Consider the following 16,238-nt stretch of genomic DNA (forward strand, 5'->3'; position numbering starts at 1 on the left):
GTATATTTGGTAGCTAGTTAGTAATACAAAAGATTAATTGACACTCAATTAGTAATCTAAAGGGGCAAAGCATCATGTTATTAAAATTGAAAGATTAGTGTTGAGGGGGAATTATGTGACAATTTTGTATTATATGACATTCTATTTTATTATATTATATTGTAATATATTGTATTATGTTATATTATATTATAGCATGTCAATTTGATACAATTTAGTGTAAACACTGCTGTGCAATGGTCACCTCGGTAAGCTTTTACTTTGAAAAGGAAGGGACCATTCCTAGCAGGAAGCGTCGTTATTACTGCTTTTATGGTTCAAGGATCTGTAGCCTGTAGGATTTTTAACGACGTGGGAATTCACACTCCTGCCATCTCACCGAAAGGAACGTTCCGAGCACGGTAAATATGTTTTCTGCACCTTATATGATTCCTCATCATACGGAATGACATGCTCAGGCGTTATAACACCAGGACGGGAAGTGTGAGTGTGTGTTCCGTGGAGTCCGACATCCAGAATAATCTGCTGTGATTTCAGGATTTTGGGGGACTTTTTCCCTCTTGCGTGTTCCTACTTGACCCGTTAGTCACTACAGGTCAATATCGGTGTTTAATCCATTACGGAGAGTAAATCGATATCCTTGGACATATGATTGGGTGTATATGCGTCGGTTTATCGCTTGAAGCTATTTTCCAAAGCGTAGGTCTTAATGTAAAACTTGATGCTGTGTTTTCAAACAGCCAAACTTTATATTTTACTCGGAAATCCAAAGATTTAAACTTTTAGATTCACCAACAAGTGTGGAAATCCCCTTCTTAATTATACCAATGGCCAAAGAGGTCATGCCAGCGAGAGGATCTGTGAATATTTGTATGTCTTTCATACATCAAACCAATTTTGTGGTTTGTGGCATTTAATGTTTATTTAGGCTATGTCGATAACACTACATAGTACTGTATGATGATAAAAGACTATTGTACGTTTGCATGATAGTCGCATTCATAGCCTTCGTCGTAGCCCAGAACGTATTCAGCAGCAGCGGCTTTGGGAGGAGGAGGGAGAGGATGAGGTTCTCCTCGATGTGTCCCACCGCTGAATAACCCCGGTTCAGTTAGGGGGATGGGGAAAGGACGTGGCAGTCTTATGGTCTCTCCCACATTTCTCCTCCTAAACGCCCCAGCAGTTTGCCGGAGTTTCTGCCTAGACATTCCTTGTCTGTAGGTTATGTCAGGACAGGTTAGCTGCAACCTACATTTTTCAAAGAAGACATGTTGGGTTAAGCTCTCGGGGGGGCCCAGAGCTGGTAGTTGAAGTCCGGGATTGCATGATGTGTCACAGTGATTCAGCAAACCCGTCTCCTCGGAATGTTCTGCTGCGGTCAGAAATTAATAGTGGAAGTTTGTGTACCAAAGCTAACCTAACCCTAACCCTTACCCTTTTAAGTGTGTGTGTGTGTGTGTGTGCGTGTGCGTGTGCGTGTGCGTGTGCTTGTGCGCGTGCGTGCGTGCGTGCGTGCGTGTGTGTGTGTGTGTGTGTGTGCGCGGTTAGGTACTTTCTTTTTTTCTTTCTTTTCAGCAACAAAGCTGTTTTTTCATAGATATCAGATTGACCTCAATGCTTCCATTTCATTGTGGAAGCATTGTGTGTTATACACTTGTTTTATTATCATATAATAAGGCATGGCTATCAGATGCAGCTGTATTCTGTGAGGCCAGCATGTACTTAATTATTCATAAAATATAGAAAATGTACTTAAAACCCAAAATATCCGTTGGCTTCTTTCAACATGTAATCAAGGCAAATGAATGTAGCCTGCAGGATAACGTCCAGACCTGCTGCCTTTGTAAATAAACTGGATCTTCCCTACTGCTCCTCTGCACACTTGTGGCTGTCGTGCTAAATATTGATGGGCATCTGAAGGAGTGAAATTGAGGAGAACTTGATGTTTGTACTGGTGGCTCTAAATTCCTCCTTGCTATGATCTCACTGCCAACATGTCATCAAAATGTCGTCAGCTATGCTTCGTCACTTCATCTCGTTCCCCTTCTCCCCTCATTCTCTCATCAACCCTCTCCCTTACATTCACTCCTCTCCCTCTCTACTCCTCTTTCTCTCTCACTCACTCCCACTCCCACTCTCTCCCTCTAGCCTGTGAGTCCATTTAGTGGTACAGCACCTCAACACCATGAAGCAGCGAGTGGTGGAGCCCTGGTGTGCCTTGGTCCTCTGTCTCCTCTGCTCACCCCCTACCTTGGCCATCAATGACTTCTTCACCTCCATCGGTGGGTCACATGCCTTTTCTTCTTTCTTACTTATTTGTTGCATAATCTGCCCTTGTTTCATCTTCATGTCTATTTTTACAGTGATGGACATCAGGATCTTCAAACCTAAATTATGATGTTTCAGAGGGATGTTTGTACTAGGGCTGGGCAATTAATATAATTTTGATCGCGATTTTCCAAACTAATATAATCAAGTTTACATTTATTCATGAAATAGCTGGATACATATTTGTACATTATTTTTTATTTTAACATTCTGTAATTTTTTTTAGGGGGAATTTCTAAGTTCTCAGTTACAAAGGTTTTTTTTTGGAGATAAATGCTGAATAAATGCATATTGTTTTCAAACTCAAAAATAATCGTTTGAATAATCGTGATTTCAATTTTGGCAAATAATCGTTTGAATAATCGTGATTTCGATTTTTTCCATAGTCGAGCAGACCTAGATTGTACTTACTCAAAGTCTGAAACCCCGTCACTTCACCTGTCGCACTGTGAGCATGCAGTGATTGGTTACTGCCCCGGCCACCTGAGTTCATGGTGATTCGTGGCTTCTTGGCTTCGTACCGAGGAGTGTAAAAATAACATTCAATTGGATTGCAGGATTAGAAAGAAATCGATTAGACTGAAGTTACATGACATTGAAAGAGATTTCATCAAAACATTGTTTCCTTATACTTGCAGTTGCTGCACACCTTTTCATAAACCTTAATAACACTTTCTTAACACTTAATTAACATTAACACTCAACATTATGGGTTTGTGGTCTGAGCTACCTAGACTACATGATGTGTGACGTGGAGCTATCTTCTTCATGCAGCTCGTTAAAGAAGCGTAACATGTAATAGACAGCCAACACAGGAACATAATCCTAATGAAGTTTATTTGGAACCACAATTAAATATCATATTGTGAAGGGTCTACTCTACGCAAACGGAGCGAAGACTGTCCAAAAGCAATTAAAGATAGGATTACTGGCTGGGCCTCAAAATGGGCTGTAAAAAAACAACAAAAGACAGAGCTACCGGGTCTTATCCACCACAAGCATTGATCTAAATAACTATAATGACTATTCTAACTAATAACTAGATAGCTACAGCCAAACTACCCTACCAGCTTTGCTTCCTATTTTTCCCATACCCTCAATGACCGCGGACAGAAAAAAGTGTCTGTTAAGGTGCATGATTATGTTTTTGAGGATTTGAAACAGGTAGGTAGCTGATTGTTTTAAGGTTTATTAACAGAACGTACTCAAAACTGAAAATACTTACAAAGTGCTCTGAACTGAAAAACACTAAGCTAACAACATTTCTGTGGTTCGTTTTTGATCATTGGATTATAAGGAAAAATTAGGCCCTAAATATTCACAAATGTTCCTTGCAAGTGATTGAACCACCATACATAGATAAGTGATATCCTAAATCCCCTTGCTCTGTGTGACATAATGCATCCTCCCCCCCAGGCCAGATGACCGACCTGCTTTTCACGGAAAAGGACCTGATCACCTCGCTGAAGGACTATATCACAGCCGAGCAGAGCAAACTGGAGAGGGTCAAGAAGTAAGCTACTGCTTCCTCTGGAAGCTTTCTGGAATGTTCTGGGGAACGGGACGCATTTCAGATTTGCCTTACTGCCTCGAAGTTACACATTTAGGTCACCTTCGCAAGAGATTTCTACTATCACTATCCTGTGGTTTAAGATTAATTAAGGATTGGGCAAATCGAATGGTATTTTATCATTTGAAGCGCAGTTAATTCTGCTACGGCTTCATTACTCCTCATAACAGGAACTCCCTGTCGGCAGTCCTTAGGCCAGCAGCATGGCTACGGGCTGGGGCTGAACCTTCTGTGAACGGGGCCGATTGGTGTTCAGAAACTTCAGAAAATCCCTTGGCACGCCACTGTATACCCACTGTATAGAGTTACCTTGGACCGCTCATAGACCGATTCACTGTACGAAAACTCCATGCAAATCAATACACTGTCACTGATACTGATGGAGTTCTACAGTAGTGTCGGGCTGGATGACTTCCTTTGAGAAGGAGTCGGTGGAAGTCTTGGAAGTGGACGTGCTTTTATTCACTTCTAGGAAAAGCTATTCTGTTCTGTTCTATTGTTGCCATGATTGTCTTTGTGCCAGGCTGGAAGAGGCGCACGGTTTCTTTAGGTAGACTACGGTATTTACGAAATTATCTTTGAACCTGTCAACACGATAATATATTACCATTATATTGTTAGCTAGTCATACTAAATAGATAATTTGAATAATGAATGGATTGATGTCAAGAAAATAAGGTATGTTGCCATGGGATCTCATATCACCGCTCTTCAGAATGGGACTGAATGAATGGCCTAGTTCCCTTTTGAACTTGTGCGATGTAGTTTCCTTTTGGAGCTGATGGGAATTGATCTCCTATTGTCTCCATCTAGCACGTCTGTATGTGGCTTGAACAAGTGTGTGTTTGTGTGTGTGTGTGTGTGTGTGTGTGTGTGTGTGTGTGTGTGTGTGTGTGTGTGTGTGTGTGTGTGTGTGTGTGTGTGTGTGTGTGTGTGTGTGAGACAGTAAACACATGCATGTTTACTTTGACTTCTTGTCTATGCACATATTTGATACCATTGGCAAACCGTGTTGTTGACTTTGGCTTCTTTTCAATGGAACACATCTGATCTGTTATCGGTTGTCTGCACGAGGGCCTGTGTGTGGTTATTGCTTTGATTGTGTAAACGTGCACATAGAGTTTGTCTCTTGTCAATGTTTGAAACTCGAGGAATGATTGTTGGATTTGCCTATGTCATAACCAATTATGCATAAGCAAGAATAAACTGTGTGTGTGTGTGTGTGTGTGTGTGTGTGTGTGTGTGTGTGTGTGTGTGTGTGTGTGTGTGTGTGTGTGTGTGTGTGTGTGTGTGTGTGTGTGTGTGTGTGTGTGTGTGTGTGTGTGTGTGTGTGTGTGTGTGTGTGTGTCCAGGTGGGCGGAGAAGATGGACGCCCTGTCGGTCACGGCCACCCAGGACCCAGAGGGCTTCCTGGGCCACCCGGTCAACGCCTTCAAGCTGATGAAGAGACTCAACACTGAGTGGGCAGAGCTGGAGAGCCTGGTGCTGTCAGACATGTCTGAAGGTAGGCCTCCTCTCTCACCCTCACTGTCTCAACCTCACTGTCTCTCTCACTCAGTCAGTCTCAGCCTCCCGCTCACTGCATCTCTCACTGTCTCACTCTGTCTCACTGTCTCTCTCACTCACAATCTCTCAGTCTCTCTCTCACTTTCTCTCTCTCTCTCTCTCTGACTCTCACATACTCACTGTCCCTCCCACTGCCTCTCTCACTGTCTCTCAAAGTCTCTCTCCCTCTCAATGTCACTCTCTCATACCCTCGCCTTTACTTTCTCTTTCCCTCTGTTTTTGTTGTTGTTGTATTCTCCCTCTATTATAATGTAATATAATTGCATCACACACACACACGGACCTATCAAGTGCTTAACTGATGCTAATGCCGCGTGTCAGCCGATCTCACAGCTATTGCTTGTTTTTTGTTTGTGCTGCAGGGTTCGTCTCCAACCTGACCATCCAGAGGCAGCACTTCCCCAATGACGACGACCAGGTGGGCGCGGCCAAAGCCCTGATGAGGCTGCAGGACACCTACAAGCTGGACACCAGCGTCATGGCCAGCGGGGATCTGCCAGGTGAGACGCTTTTAGGCTTGGCCCGGGGATATCCTCCCACCTGTGTTTGTGTGTCTGTGTCTGTGTGTGTGTGTGTGTGTCTGTGTCTGTGTGTGTGTGTTTGTGTCTTTTCTAATGCCTTTGTTTCTTTCTGCTGATCATGTCGGATCTCAGGCTGCTAAGACGTTCTCTCGGGATTGGTGTTGAAGTTAAAGGGACACTGTGTAAAAATGACTCCCATCAAGTGGTACAATTGTATATTGCATTCAAACTAATAGTGCTCGCTTGTTCAAAAACTACGGTGGGCAGTATGTGCCAAGAAGCTGTGTCATGACATCCGATACTACCTCATCGAGTCATTCGAGTGATGATGAGGTTCGTTATTTCAAACAAATTTCAAACTGCATTGAATCATTACTCTAAGCTAATGATGTATGAGTAATTATTCCTCTAGTAAGATAGTGAATTATTTCAGTCATCATTCACGCTGGCTCAGAGTGAAAACGCGTTTGCATTACCTGTACCACGTAGTGCTTTTGTCCCTCTCGGCAGTTCATAGACCGGAAGAACATGGAAGCCTTCATGAAGCTTACCCGTCCTATGTAACTACATATTAATTATTCTTCGCTGAGGAGGATAAGTGAGATTTTTGGCAGAAATAATTTTACACCAATGAGGACTTATTTATGAATGAATACGTTGATTTGAGGTACTAAATGACTTAAAATATTACACAGTATCCCTTTAAATATTAACTTTATACTAGTTTAAAAAAAATAATAATAATAATTTATGAGTTTGTAATGTCGGGTAAAAAGCATAGTTGGAAGAAAACAGTCGTAGTGAAAATGGATAGGTAGCTATCTTTGTCCTGCACAGCTTAAATTTATGTTAAAAGTCCAGTATATTATTTTGAGATGGAGGGAGAGAAAATACATTGAACTGCCTGTTATGTTTATTGCCTACAAACGATGTGTTACAAAAGACAACAATGCCTCCCTGGGACCCATGCAGGGATAATCCATCGACCAGGGCCGTTTTAATCCCATTCTGAGTGAATCCGAGTAGGCGTCATTAACAATGAGCCCCATCCTCTCCATTTAACCTCTCAGTGAGACCACAATCTCACCCTCTTTCCATCCCTCTCGTCCAGGCACGTCCTCCATGGGGCCGCTGAAGAGCAGGCTGACCGTGGACGACTGCTACGACCTGGGCAAGGTGGCGTACTCTGAGGCGGACTACTTCCACACAGAGCTGTGGATGAGCCAGGCCCTGCAGCAGCTGGAGGGGGGCGAGGAGCCGGCCTCCGCCGCCGCCGACGCAGTCACCATCCTGGACTACCTCAGCTACTCCATCTACCAGCAGGGGGAGCTGGAGAGGGCGCTGGAGTACACCAGGCAGCTGCTCCAACTGGGTGGGTGGTTGGGCCAGATGCATGCTGGGAAGTTATACGTGGTATCCGGCCTACTCCCCCCAACATTTAAAAAAAAAAATGATACGCCTCGGATAAACTTGGTAGCTTTTGGAATATTATAGTGTGTGTAAGGTTTTGGATTTATAATACAAAAACTTGAAATTTTGAATGGTGGAAAATTCCAGATTCAAAAATGTAGTTGAGACCTATGAATGGTGTGAATCTACAGAGCCGGGTTCCCAGCAGCTGACGGTTCCCGTTCCCTTTACCCCGACCCCCTTGTCCCTCCGCAGACTCCACGCACCAGCGGGCCAACGGGAACCTCAAGTACTTTGAGTACCAGCTGGACAAGCAGAAGAAGGTGGAGGAGGACGAGAAGAAGGAGGAGGACGACGAAGAGGGGACGGTGAGGGAGGAGGAGAAGACCAAGGGCGAGCGAGGCACGGCCGACTACCTGCCCGAGAGGAGGAAGTACGAGCAGCTGTGTCGGGGCGAGGGCATCAAGATGGTGGGCAAGCACGCACAAATACGCATTCACACACACGCACACGTGCATGCAAGCATAACATGCATGCTCACTCTCTAGCAAACAGTCAATGCATGCATTTTCTTTTTATACTATTGATTGCCAATTGTTTACTATTTGATGCAATAGATTGAAATATTTTCTTCCTCTCACTCTTTCTTGACCTCATTCTTATCTCTCTTTTTCTTTATTTTCCCTGTGTCTCTCACTCCTACCCTCTCTCTATGTTTCACTCCCTCACTCACTCACTCTCTCTCTCAGACTCCTCGGAGGCAGAGCCGCATGTTTTGCCGTTACTTTGACAACAACCGCCACCCGAAGTTCGTGATTGCTCCGGTGAAGGAGGAGGACGAGTGGGACCGCCCACACATCCTGCGCTACCACGACATCGTGTCGGACGCGGAGATCGAGTTGGTCAAGCAGCTGGCCAAACCGAGAGTGAGTGCACGTCTTACCACCTATCTATATTCCCATGATATCGAGCGACGTGTCTGCACCAGCAGAGAACCTTTTCTTTCAAGTGGGAGTTTGCTCACATGACACTAATTGTACCCAAAATCTATTTTGCTAGTGTATTTTGATCAAAGAATGGGAAATTGCAACGGAGGAGAGTTTAAAACTGTTATGAAACATAAAAACAGACTTTTTGTCGGTCGCTACGATTTCCCACGAAAAGGAATATCGCCTTCTGAGGGGTATCTGTAACCCCTCAGCAGCTGAAACGATAACTTTACCGTTTATTTTCAATGATTTATGCTTGATGTTGATGTGACGGTTAATAGGTTTTGTCCTCTAGATATTCTCTGTATTCAGTGAGCATTCACTAAGAGTCAACTTATTCCAGTGGTCATGTTTATGCTTAGCATGGCTAACTTCATCCGCTGTGAAGTGTCTCTACTCTAGATGGCGCCACATCGTTCGATTTTAGAGTAAAAGGAAAAAAAACGAAGATACTTTTGAATTGGGCAAATAGCAGCAATACAGTATGACAACGTACCGCCTCGACCCACGACCACTCTTGCCCTATCGATGACCCCTCGGCAGGGACCAAAAACCCGCACAAAAACAACAATCCTTTTTCAAAATCAAATGGTGGGTAAGGGTCGTCGCGGTGTCGCTGAGTGTGTCTCCCTGTAACTGACGGGCGGTTGGCTCCACAGCTACGTCGCGCCACCATCTCCAACCCCATAACTGGTGTTCTGGAGACTGCCCACTATCGTATCAGCAAGAGGTAAGAGCCACAGTAGGGGTCTGCTTTTATAAAACCAACCGCCCCACCTCTTCTCCACTCTCCACCCTTCACCCCCCCCCCCCCCCCCCACCCGATCTTCCTCCTGTTCTCTGCATCCAACGTCTTTCATCAAGAAGACAGTTTTGGCAAGAGCAAAGACACCATTTCGGAGATTGCTAGGCTAATATACTATATATAAGTATTTCCCTGATTAAAAGATTGAAAATGGCCCTGTTAAATAGAACCCATCCTCCTTTAGCTACAGAAATAGAATGAGTGTTGCATCTCATTTTTCACCAAGGTGATGGAAATGTGCCACAGTTGTCTTTCAGTGGTCCTTTGAGTTCTTGCTCTTGCCCGGCATGCTGCGCTGCTTCTTCTAACACACGAGGAGGGAGACACGAGGGTCTGACATATTTGCAGGTTTTTCCCATCTCGGAAAAACGCCTCAGAGAACATGGAGAAGTCGAGGGATTCAAGGGCTCAAGGTCATTCCTATGACCTTCTCTCCTCTGGCCAACATTCAGTCTTTTATCGCCAGCTCGCATCGATGACCAAAGAACGCTAAGAGACGGCTCAGTCCACGAGTGACTATATACCTCCTTCTCTCTCTCTCTCTCTCTCTCTCTCTCTCTCTCTCTCTCTCTCTCTCTCTCGTCTGTATTGTGAATGGTGGGCTAGCTAAGGCTAGCTAAAAATGGTCAGGGCACAGTACTGCGTCTCCAAGAGATAAGGGGTTTCCTGAGACCTCGGGGAACAACTCCCTTTTTATTTCCCTTTTCCTCTGGGGGAGGTTTGATAGAAACTTGTTTCAATCCCTTTTTTTTGGTCTTCTGGTTTACCGTTGTGGTTTCAAGATACCTTGACCTGACAAGGGTTTTTTCTAGGGGTCCCATTCTAAATTGTTCGTCTCAATAGTTTTTATTAGTGTATGCTGCACGTGAACCTCCTAAAATGGCGCAATTTGATTGGTTCGCTATCTCGGGATATTTGCCAATATCCCCTGATTGAGATCTCAAACTCGGGATATTGCGTGACGGTCGTCTCGTCACGCTAATAAAAACAAATAAATCCTGGCGAAAAGTGTTTCTTGTTTATATTTGGAGCGTTCAAGTGTACTATATACTACAACAATTACCGGTATTCATTATTTTAATGGATACCGGACGGTTATCTTATGATTGACGTTGTTACAGATATTCCCGAGAACCACTGAAACAGAACCTTCTCCCTCGAAGGAGCGACTGTACCTTCTCGGCCAAAAGGAACAATGTTTGGTTGTTCCTGGTCCTTTGGTCCAGAAGGTACAGCCGGTCTGTCCCCGGTTGAGAACAGGGCTTAGTTTCTCCTGGTCCTTCTGCCCCAGAATCAGAGACTGCACCTTGAAGGCGGAAAGGAAATGTCTCGGTTTCAGGGGGTTCCCAGAGCGATCTGAATAGTTGTTAGGCCTGGTTAGACCACCGTGTGCATTTTTTTTGACAAGCCATTACAAAGTCGGCCCACAGCGACATCCGACGTGGGCGTCGCCATCCAAACGTTGCTAGTGTCGATGATCGATGGTAAAGGGCGCCCAAAATTGGTGTCCTTTTAAAAGGGTCATATAGTGGTTTATTACAGTGGTTTATTTTAGCTCTTATCTCTGACTAAGCACCTCTTTTCTCTGGCAATTACTAGAAGAGAAAAGAGCAAGAAACGTCTGCAAATAAAGTCTAAAACAAATACGAATTCTCAAATTTGTATTTTGAATTTCTCCCTCTCCCTCTCTCAGACCTTCATTCTGTCTGGTGTCGTTGCTTCTCTCATCCTTGGAATGCACTCTTTGGGAAACATAACCTTTTTTCCTATCTCAGTGTAATTTTGTGTTGGAGAAAATAATTTATGGAAATTAAAAAATATAAAGGTTAATAGAGGGCAAATACGAAGTTGGGAACCAAAGAAATGTCCTTCCTTACCCTTTTGCATACTTTTCAGGGAGTTTAATAATGTTTCAAGTGTGAGTGTAAAAGGGTCAATCATAGTTTTTATGGATTGTAACTTCCATACAGTGATACACTGGGATCAGGCCTCCTCTAAACTCTTCCCTACTTTAACATTTACTAATCAATGCAATTCCTTTCTCGAAGCACTTGAATCTGCTTGCTGGGCATGCCTACCATGTTTTCCATTTTTTTCCTTTTTAAACAATCCCAAGAGAGGCTTTTACTTTAATGGAGTTTCCAATTAGCTATACATATTTATACAACATGTCACTTACATTTACTGTATGGGATGCAACCAAGAAAGATGAACTTTTCCCAAATGCAGATATAGTTTAGTGTTAGTACTGTTTGCACAAGAAGAGTTAGTAGGAGTATGAGCAGAATACTATGGGCTAGGCGCTGCATATAAGAGAATGTGGCCTAAAAATATGTTTCCCTTGACCTCCAGTGCCTGGTTGACCTCTTATGAGCACAAAGTGGTGGACAAGATCAACCAGAGGATCGAAGACATCACAGGCCTGGACGTCACCACTGCAGAGGAGCTTCAGGTGACTCGGTCGAATCACCAACAAGAGTCCAGAAACATTCCCAACATTCCGACGGGGAACTTGGGGAAAACCCCAGTTCCAAAAACTGTATGATGGTTTCATATTGATTTGACATCTTGTTGTTTTCACAGTCACCAATTTTTGAATAAAGGGAAAGGAAAAGGGAATCGAAACCTTTTCTTTATTTTAAGAGAATGAATACATCCTGTTTGTAAGAACAGAAATGCAAAACACAAATGAAAAACATTCAAAGAAATATTTGAATGTCATAAAAATGCAGTCTTTAACGTGTGTGTGTGTGTGTGTGTGTGTGTGTGTGTGTGTGTGTGTGTGTGTGTGTGTGTGTGTGTGTGTGTGTGTGTGTGTGTGTGTGTGTGTGTGTGTGTGTGTGTGTGTGTGCAGGTGGCAAACTACGGCGTGGGAGGACAGTACGAGCCTCACTTCGACTTTGGCCGGGTAAACAAGACCCTTCTGTTTATCAAAACCCTTCTGTTAAGAAGCCACCACTGGATTTCAGGCGCAGTGCTATTTCTATACGTGCTGTGTTTTTGTGACGTTTGTCTATCAATCTCATTCAGTGTAATTCTGTGCTTTCGGGAATGAACTATTATCTTAAGATAGGCAAAAGACGATAAGCCCAATCACATCCTGTGATAGTCTTTGCTTTCTAAACAGCTTTCTTTTTGAGAATCTCATGTGAATGATGTGTTTGTGCTGCTTGTTTGACAGAAAGATGAGCCAGATGCCTTCAAGGAGCTGGGCACGGGAAACCGCATTGCCACCTGGCTCCTCTATGTACGTTGTCAGTACTGACATGCCGGCACACGTCAACCAGCAGATCCCTCCATGTATTCTCGTTAGAGCAACTTGGAATCAACCCAGAGAGTTTTGTCTCTCGTGCTCCTTTGGATACAAATGACCCTTTGTTAACACACTGTATGTTTCATTCCTTGTTCGACCACAGTGAACAAGACATTTATTTGGTGCTTCAGAACTGATAACTCTAGCTAGCTTAAACCCACAGAAATGTTGATGAAATAAAGTATCAGAAACATTTGAACTTTTATAGTATACTTAATAACGATCATGATAGGTCAGATTCAGATTTTATTCATCACATGCACAATACGTTGCAGTGAAATGTTCTCAGTCTCAACGTCTAGGTCTCAACTTTCATCTCTCAGAATAAAATAACAAACTTGTGAAATGCAGAGTAAAGTAACATCCAATGCACTCCTCCTGTTGAAAAGCGTTTTGACTGTGTGTGCTACGGTTCAGAAGCTGCGTGGTTAGGAGGTTTATACTTTGAATTGAGTGATTTCCACAGCCAGTAGCAGCACTCACTTTCCCTTCTCCCCCTCCTCCCAGATGAGTAACGTGTCCTCGGGAGGTGCCACCGTCTTCACAGACGTAGGAGCAGCTGTTTTGCCCAAAAAGGTAAGCGCACCGTCCCCCAAAGCAACGTGAACACAACCCGCCAAAAGAGGCTCATCGCCAACTCACTTTAATTAGCGTCACTATCATTTGGGAATGTTAAGGTAAAATAATCACGAGAACTTATGTCATGTGATGGCTGTAAACAAAACAGACTTATTTTGAAGACGTATGTTTATTAAAATCAAGGGGCGGCATGTAGCTCAGGAGGTCGAGCGGGTTGGCTGTAACCGCAAGGTTTCTAGTTCGATCCCCGGCTCCCCCTAGCTGAGTGTCGAGGTCAACTGCTCCCGACGAGCTGGCTGTCGCCCTGCATGGCTGACACCGCTGTCTGTGTGTGCATGAATGGGTGAATGTCAGGAAATATTGTAAAGCGCTTTTGGTGGGCTCTGGTTACAATAAAGAGCGATATAAATGCAGCCCATGTATTTGTTCACGGCCAGGGCTCGGCTGTGTTCTGGTACAACCTCTTCCCCAGCGGAGAGGGAGACTACAGGACACGACACGCCGCCTGCCCTGTCCTGGTGGGCAACAAGTGGGGTGAGTGACTGCCTGCACCCCCAGGGCCTCCGCTAGAGCAGTGCGCCTCAACCCGTTGATCCTACTACTGTACTCCTACCATGAAGTCATTGAGGACAGGCTTCCTCCAAAGGGACTTGCAGTGAATTCGCTGCATGTCATTCATAGGCCTTTATCCCAGAGTTGTGATGTGTAACGTAAATGTACGGCTGTTATCTGGCCGAAAGATGCATCAATGATTCTCTAATCAATCAATCGGCACCGTGCTTTTTTCTGATTGGTGTAAACGGGTTCTGGTGGACGTCAAATCCAGCCATTACGGGGTACCTACCTGTCACCTCACCTGTTTTTTGAGCCAATGAGCATTGCAGTAAAATTTTGAACCAAACGTTTGGTGACTGTTTTAATGTTTCGAGTGATTCCTCATCTCAAATCCACCCTCTCCCACCCTCTCTGTCTCCCTGTCCCCGCACAGTGTCCAACAAGTGGATCCATGAACGAGGACAGGAGTTCAGGAGACGATGCCCCCTTAGCCTGGCAGCGTAACATCACCTTCCCTGGGACTCCCGCTTCCTCGTCTCCTTCCCTTGTCCCAGCACCACCTTCTTTCCCCCTCCCTCCATCCCTCCCCCCCCCCCAGCCTAGTGCCCCCAGCTAAGTGGAAAGCTGCGCATGTGATTTGACAAATTCATTTTTATCTGAAGTGTGAGGTGTGTGTGTGTGTGTGCGTGTGGTGGTCATGTTGATTTCTGTTACGGTAAATAGGCGTGTGTGTGTGTGTGTGTGTGTGTGTGTGTGTGTGTGTGTGTGTGTGTGTGTGTGTGTGTGTGTGTGTGTGTGTGTGTGTGGTTTATCTTCGGACCGCATCTGTGCCTTTTTATTGTGTTGAGTTTTGCACTATGCGTTCATTAAACCCACACCCCTCCAGCTCCCCTCCACCCATTCCAATACAACAAGAGTGTCACCACGACTTACTGCTACTGTAGAACAAACCCAGAATCGATATACTAGGACGGCGCCCTCTACTGTCAAATATCACTGACCTTTGAGTTTTTGCAGGTATTTTATTCTTGTTATTTGGTAACACTTAACAATAAAGGCACATCAATTTACATTAGTTAATGCAGAAATTAAGCATTATTATATAGCATTAGCATAGGGGTAACTGTGTAAGGTTTAACCCTGACCCTAACCCCATAAAACAATGACTAAATGAATACCTTAGTTAATTATTCACCCTTACTGTTAAGTGTTGCCTGGTCTTTTTAAATCCCTCATCCAGTTGTTATGATTTCATTTTCCTGGTTCATCATTGATCAATCCTATGAACCCGGTTGTGCAAAACACCACTCGTCTGCTCCCACTGTCACCTGACACGGGGAGTCCTCTCCTACTACACTGTCACGATCGGGACCTTTTAACCTTTCTCAGCCTGCGTCATCACACGATCGTTATCTCCCTCCCTCTCCCCCCTATGTCTCTTGCTCCCTCGACCTCGCCTCCTTACTGCGAGTCAAGGTCACGCTTTCATGTTGGCTGTTGCCAACCTCCTTTAGGAAGCATATGTGGGGATGAGGGGATAGACCCATGATGAAACAATCGTTCAGTGCAAGATTATTAATAAATGGGTATGACCACATCCTGTCTTCCAGTCCCATATACTGGCTGCCCCCAGGTCAGAACATTGTTCAATACCTAAACACTCTGTGTACTTCAGCTCCACCATGCCCCCTCTTTTCAACCAATGGGGTGTGTGTCTGTCTTGAGGTCATTCCCCTGTTCCAGGTCAACGAACAGATAGACATTGACACATGACACTGCCAGGTCATCAAAAAAGGCTGACTATATATATATATCTTTTATGTCTCTGCTACCTGTGTCTCTTGGCATTTTCTTTTGACCCCCTTCTGCTTGCTTGGCGGTTGAATCAGGAGTAAGACTTGACTGGGCTTGTATTCATGATAAAAAATACTTTTGTAATATTCCGGATGTCCATCTTTTCACTGCATGCATGTCTAATAAGTGCTTGTGGTGTTTTTGCTTTAAACTATGAATATTTGAGACTGAATCTTTCATTTAGCCTCTAGAAGCTTTAAATAGCAAGTATCCTAATTTTGGTTTAAAGGAAAAGGTTCATGATTTCTCAAAACACAAAAACAAATGAGTATTGTAATATGGATGGAGGATGGTAAATCAAGTCAATGTCTGCCATGGTGAAATCTGTATAACAGAATATGCAGGTAACTTAAATCACTTTGTTTGTCCATTCATGGATCCTGAAGAGAGGTGAAGAAGTGTCCTTGTCCCCCCCTTATGTGAGCCCGCCATGTAGTCACTCAATACAACACAGAACCTCTCTACATTGCTTATATGTCTGCAAGCTCTAGACATGCAGCTCAGACGTTTCGATTTTTTTAAAACGCAAAGATGTGTGTAAACCTGTATGCAAGTATTTTATGTGGGATGCATTGGCTATTTGATAATTAAATAAATGTTATTTCCTTTTAAGAATCCAATATTACAGTGTTGTTGTTTTTTTTCCGGTAAACGTTGGTAACACTTTACAGTAATTTGTTAATCTTTGTTAATCTTTGTTTACTTTTCATTATTTGTTAATCATTTGTAAATGTAGTAATAGGAATTG

General features: G+C 43.9%; 1 protein-coding gene across 1 annotated transcript; it reads left to right on the plus strand.

Moving 5' to 3' along the window:
* The first annotated feature begins 242 nt into the window (after positions 1-242).
* On the plus strand, positions 243-16,150 carry LOC130370849 (prolyl 4-hydroxylase subunit alpha-1-like). Its single transcript, XM_056576359.1, has 15 exons — positions 243-401; positions 2,149-2,282; positions 3,745-3,841; positions 5,251-5,402; positions 5,827-5,964; positions 7,097-7,357; positions 7,651-7,865; positions 8,145-8,321; positions 9,044-9,114; positions 11,542-11,641; positions 12,044-12,097; positions 12,371-12,436; positions 13,010-13,078; positions 13,519-13,615; positions 14,070-16,150. Exons 2-15 carry the CDS (start codon positions 2,186-2,188, stop codon positions 14,138-14,140), a joined length of 1,665 nt encoding a protein of 554 aa, XP_056432334.1. The 5' UTR covers positions 243-401; positions 2,149-2,185; the 3' UTR covers positions 14,141-16,150.
* The last annotated feature ends 88 nt before the right edge of the window (positions 16,151-16,238 follow it).

The sequence above is a fragment of the Gadus chalcogrammus genome, chromosome 18 (assembly GCF_026213295.1).
Source record: "Gadus chalcogrammus isolate NIFS_2021 chromosome 18, NIFS_Gcha_1.0, whole genome shotgun sequence".
NCBI classification, from domain to species: domain Eukaryota; kingdom Metazoa; phylum Chordata; class Actinopteri; order Gadiformes; family Gadidae; genus Gadus; species Gadus chalcogrammus.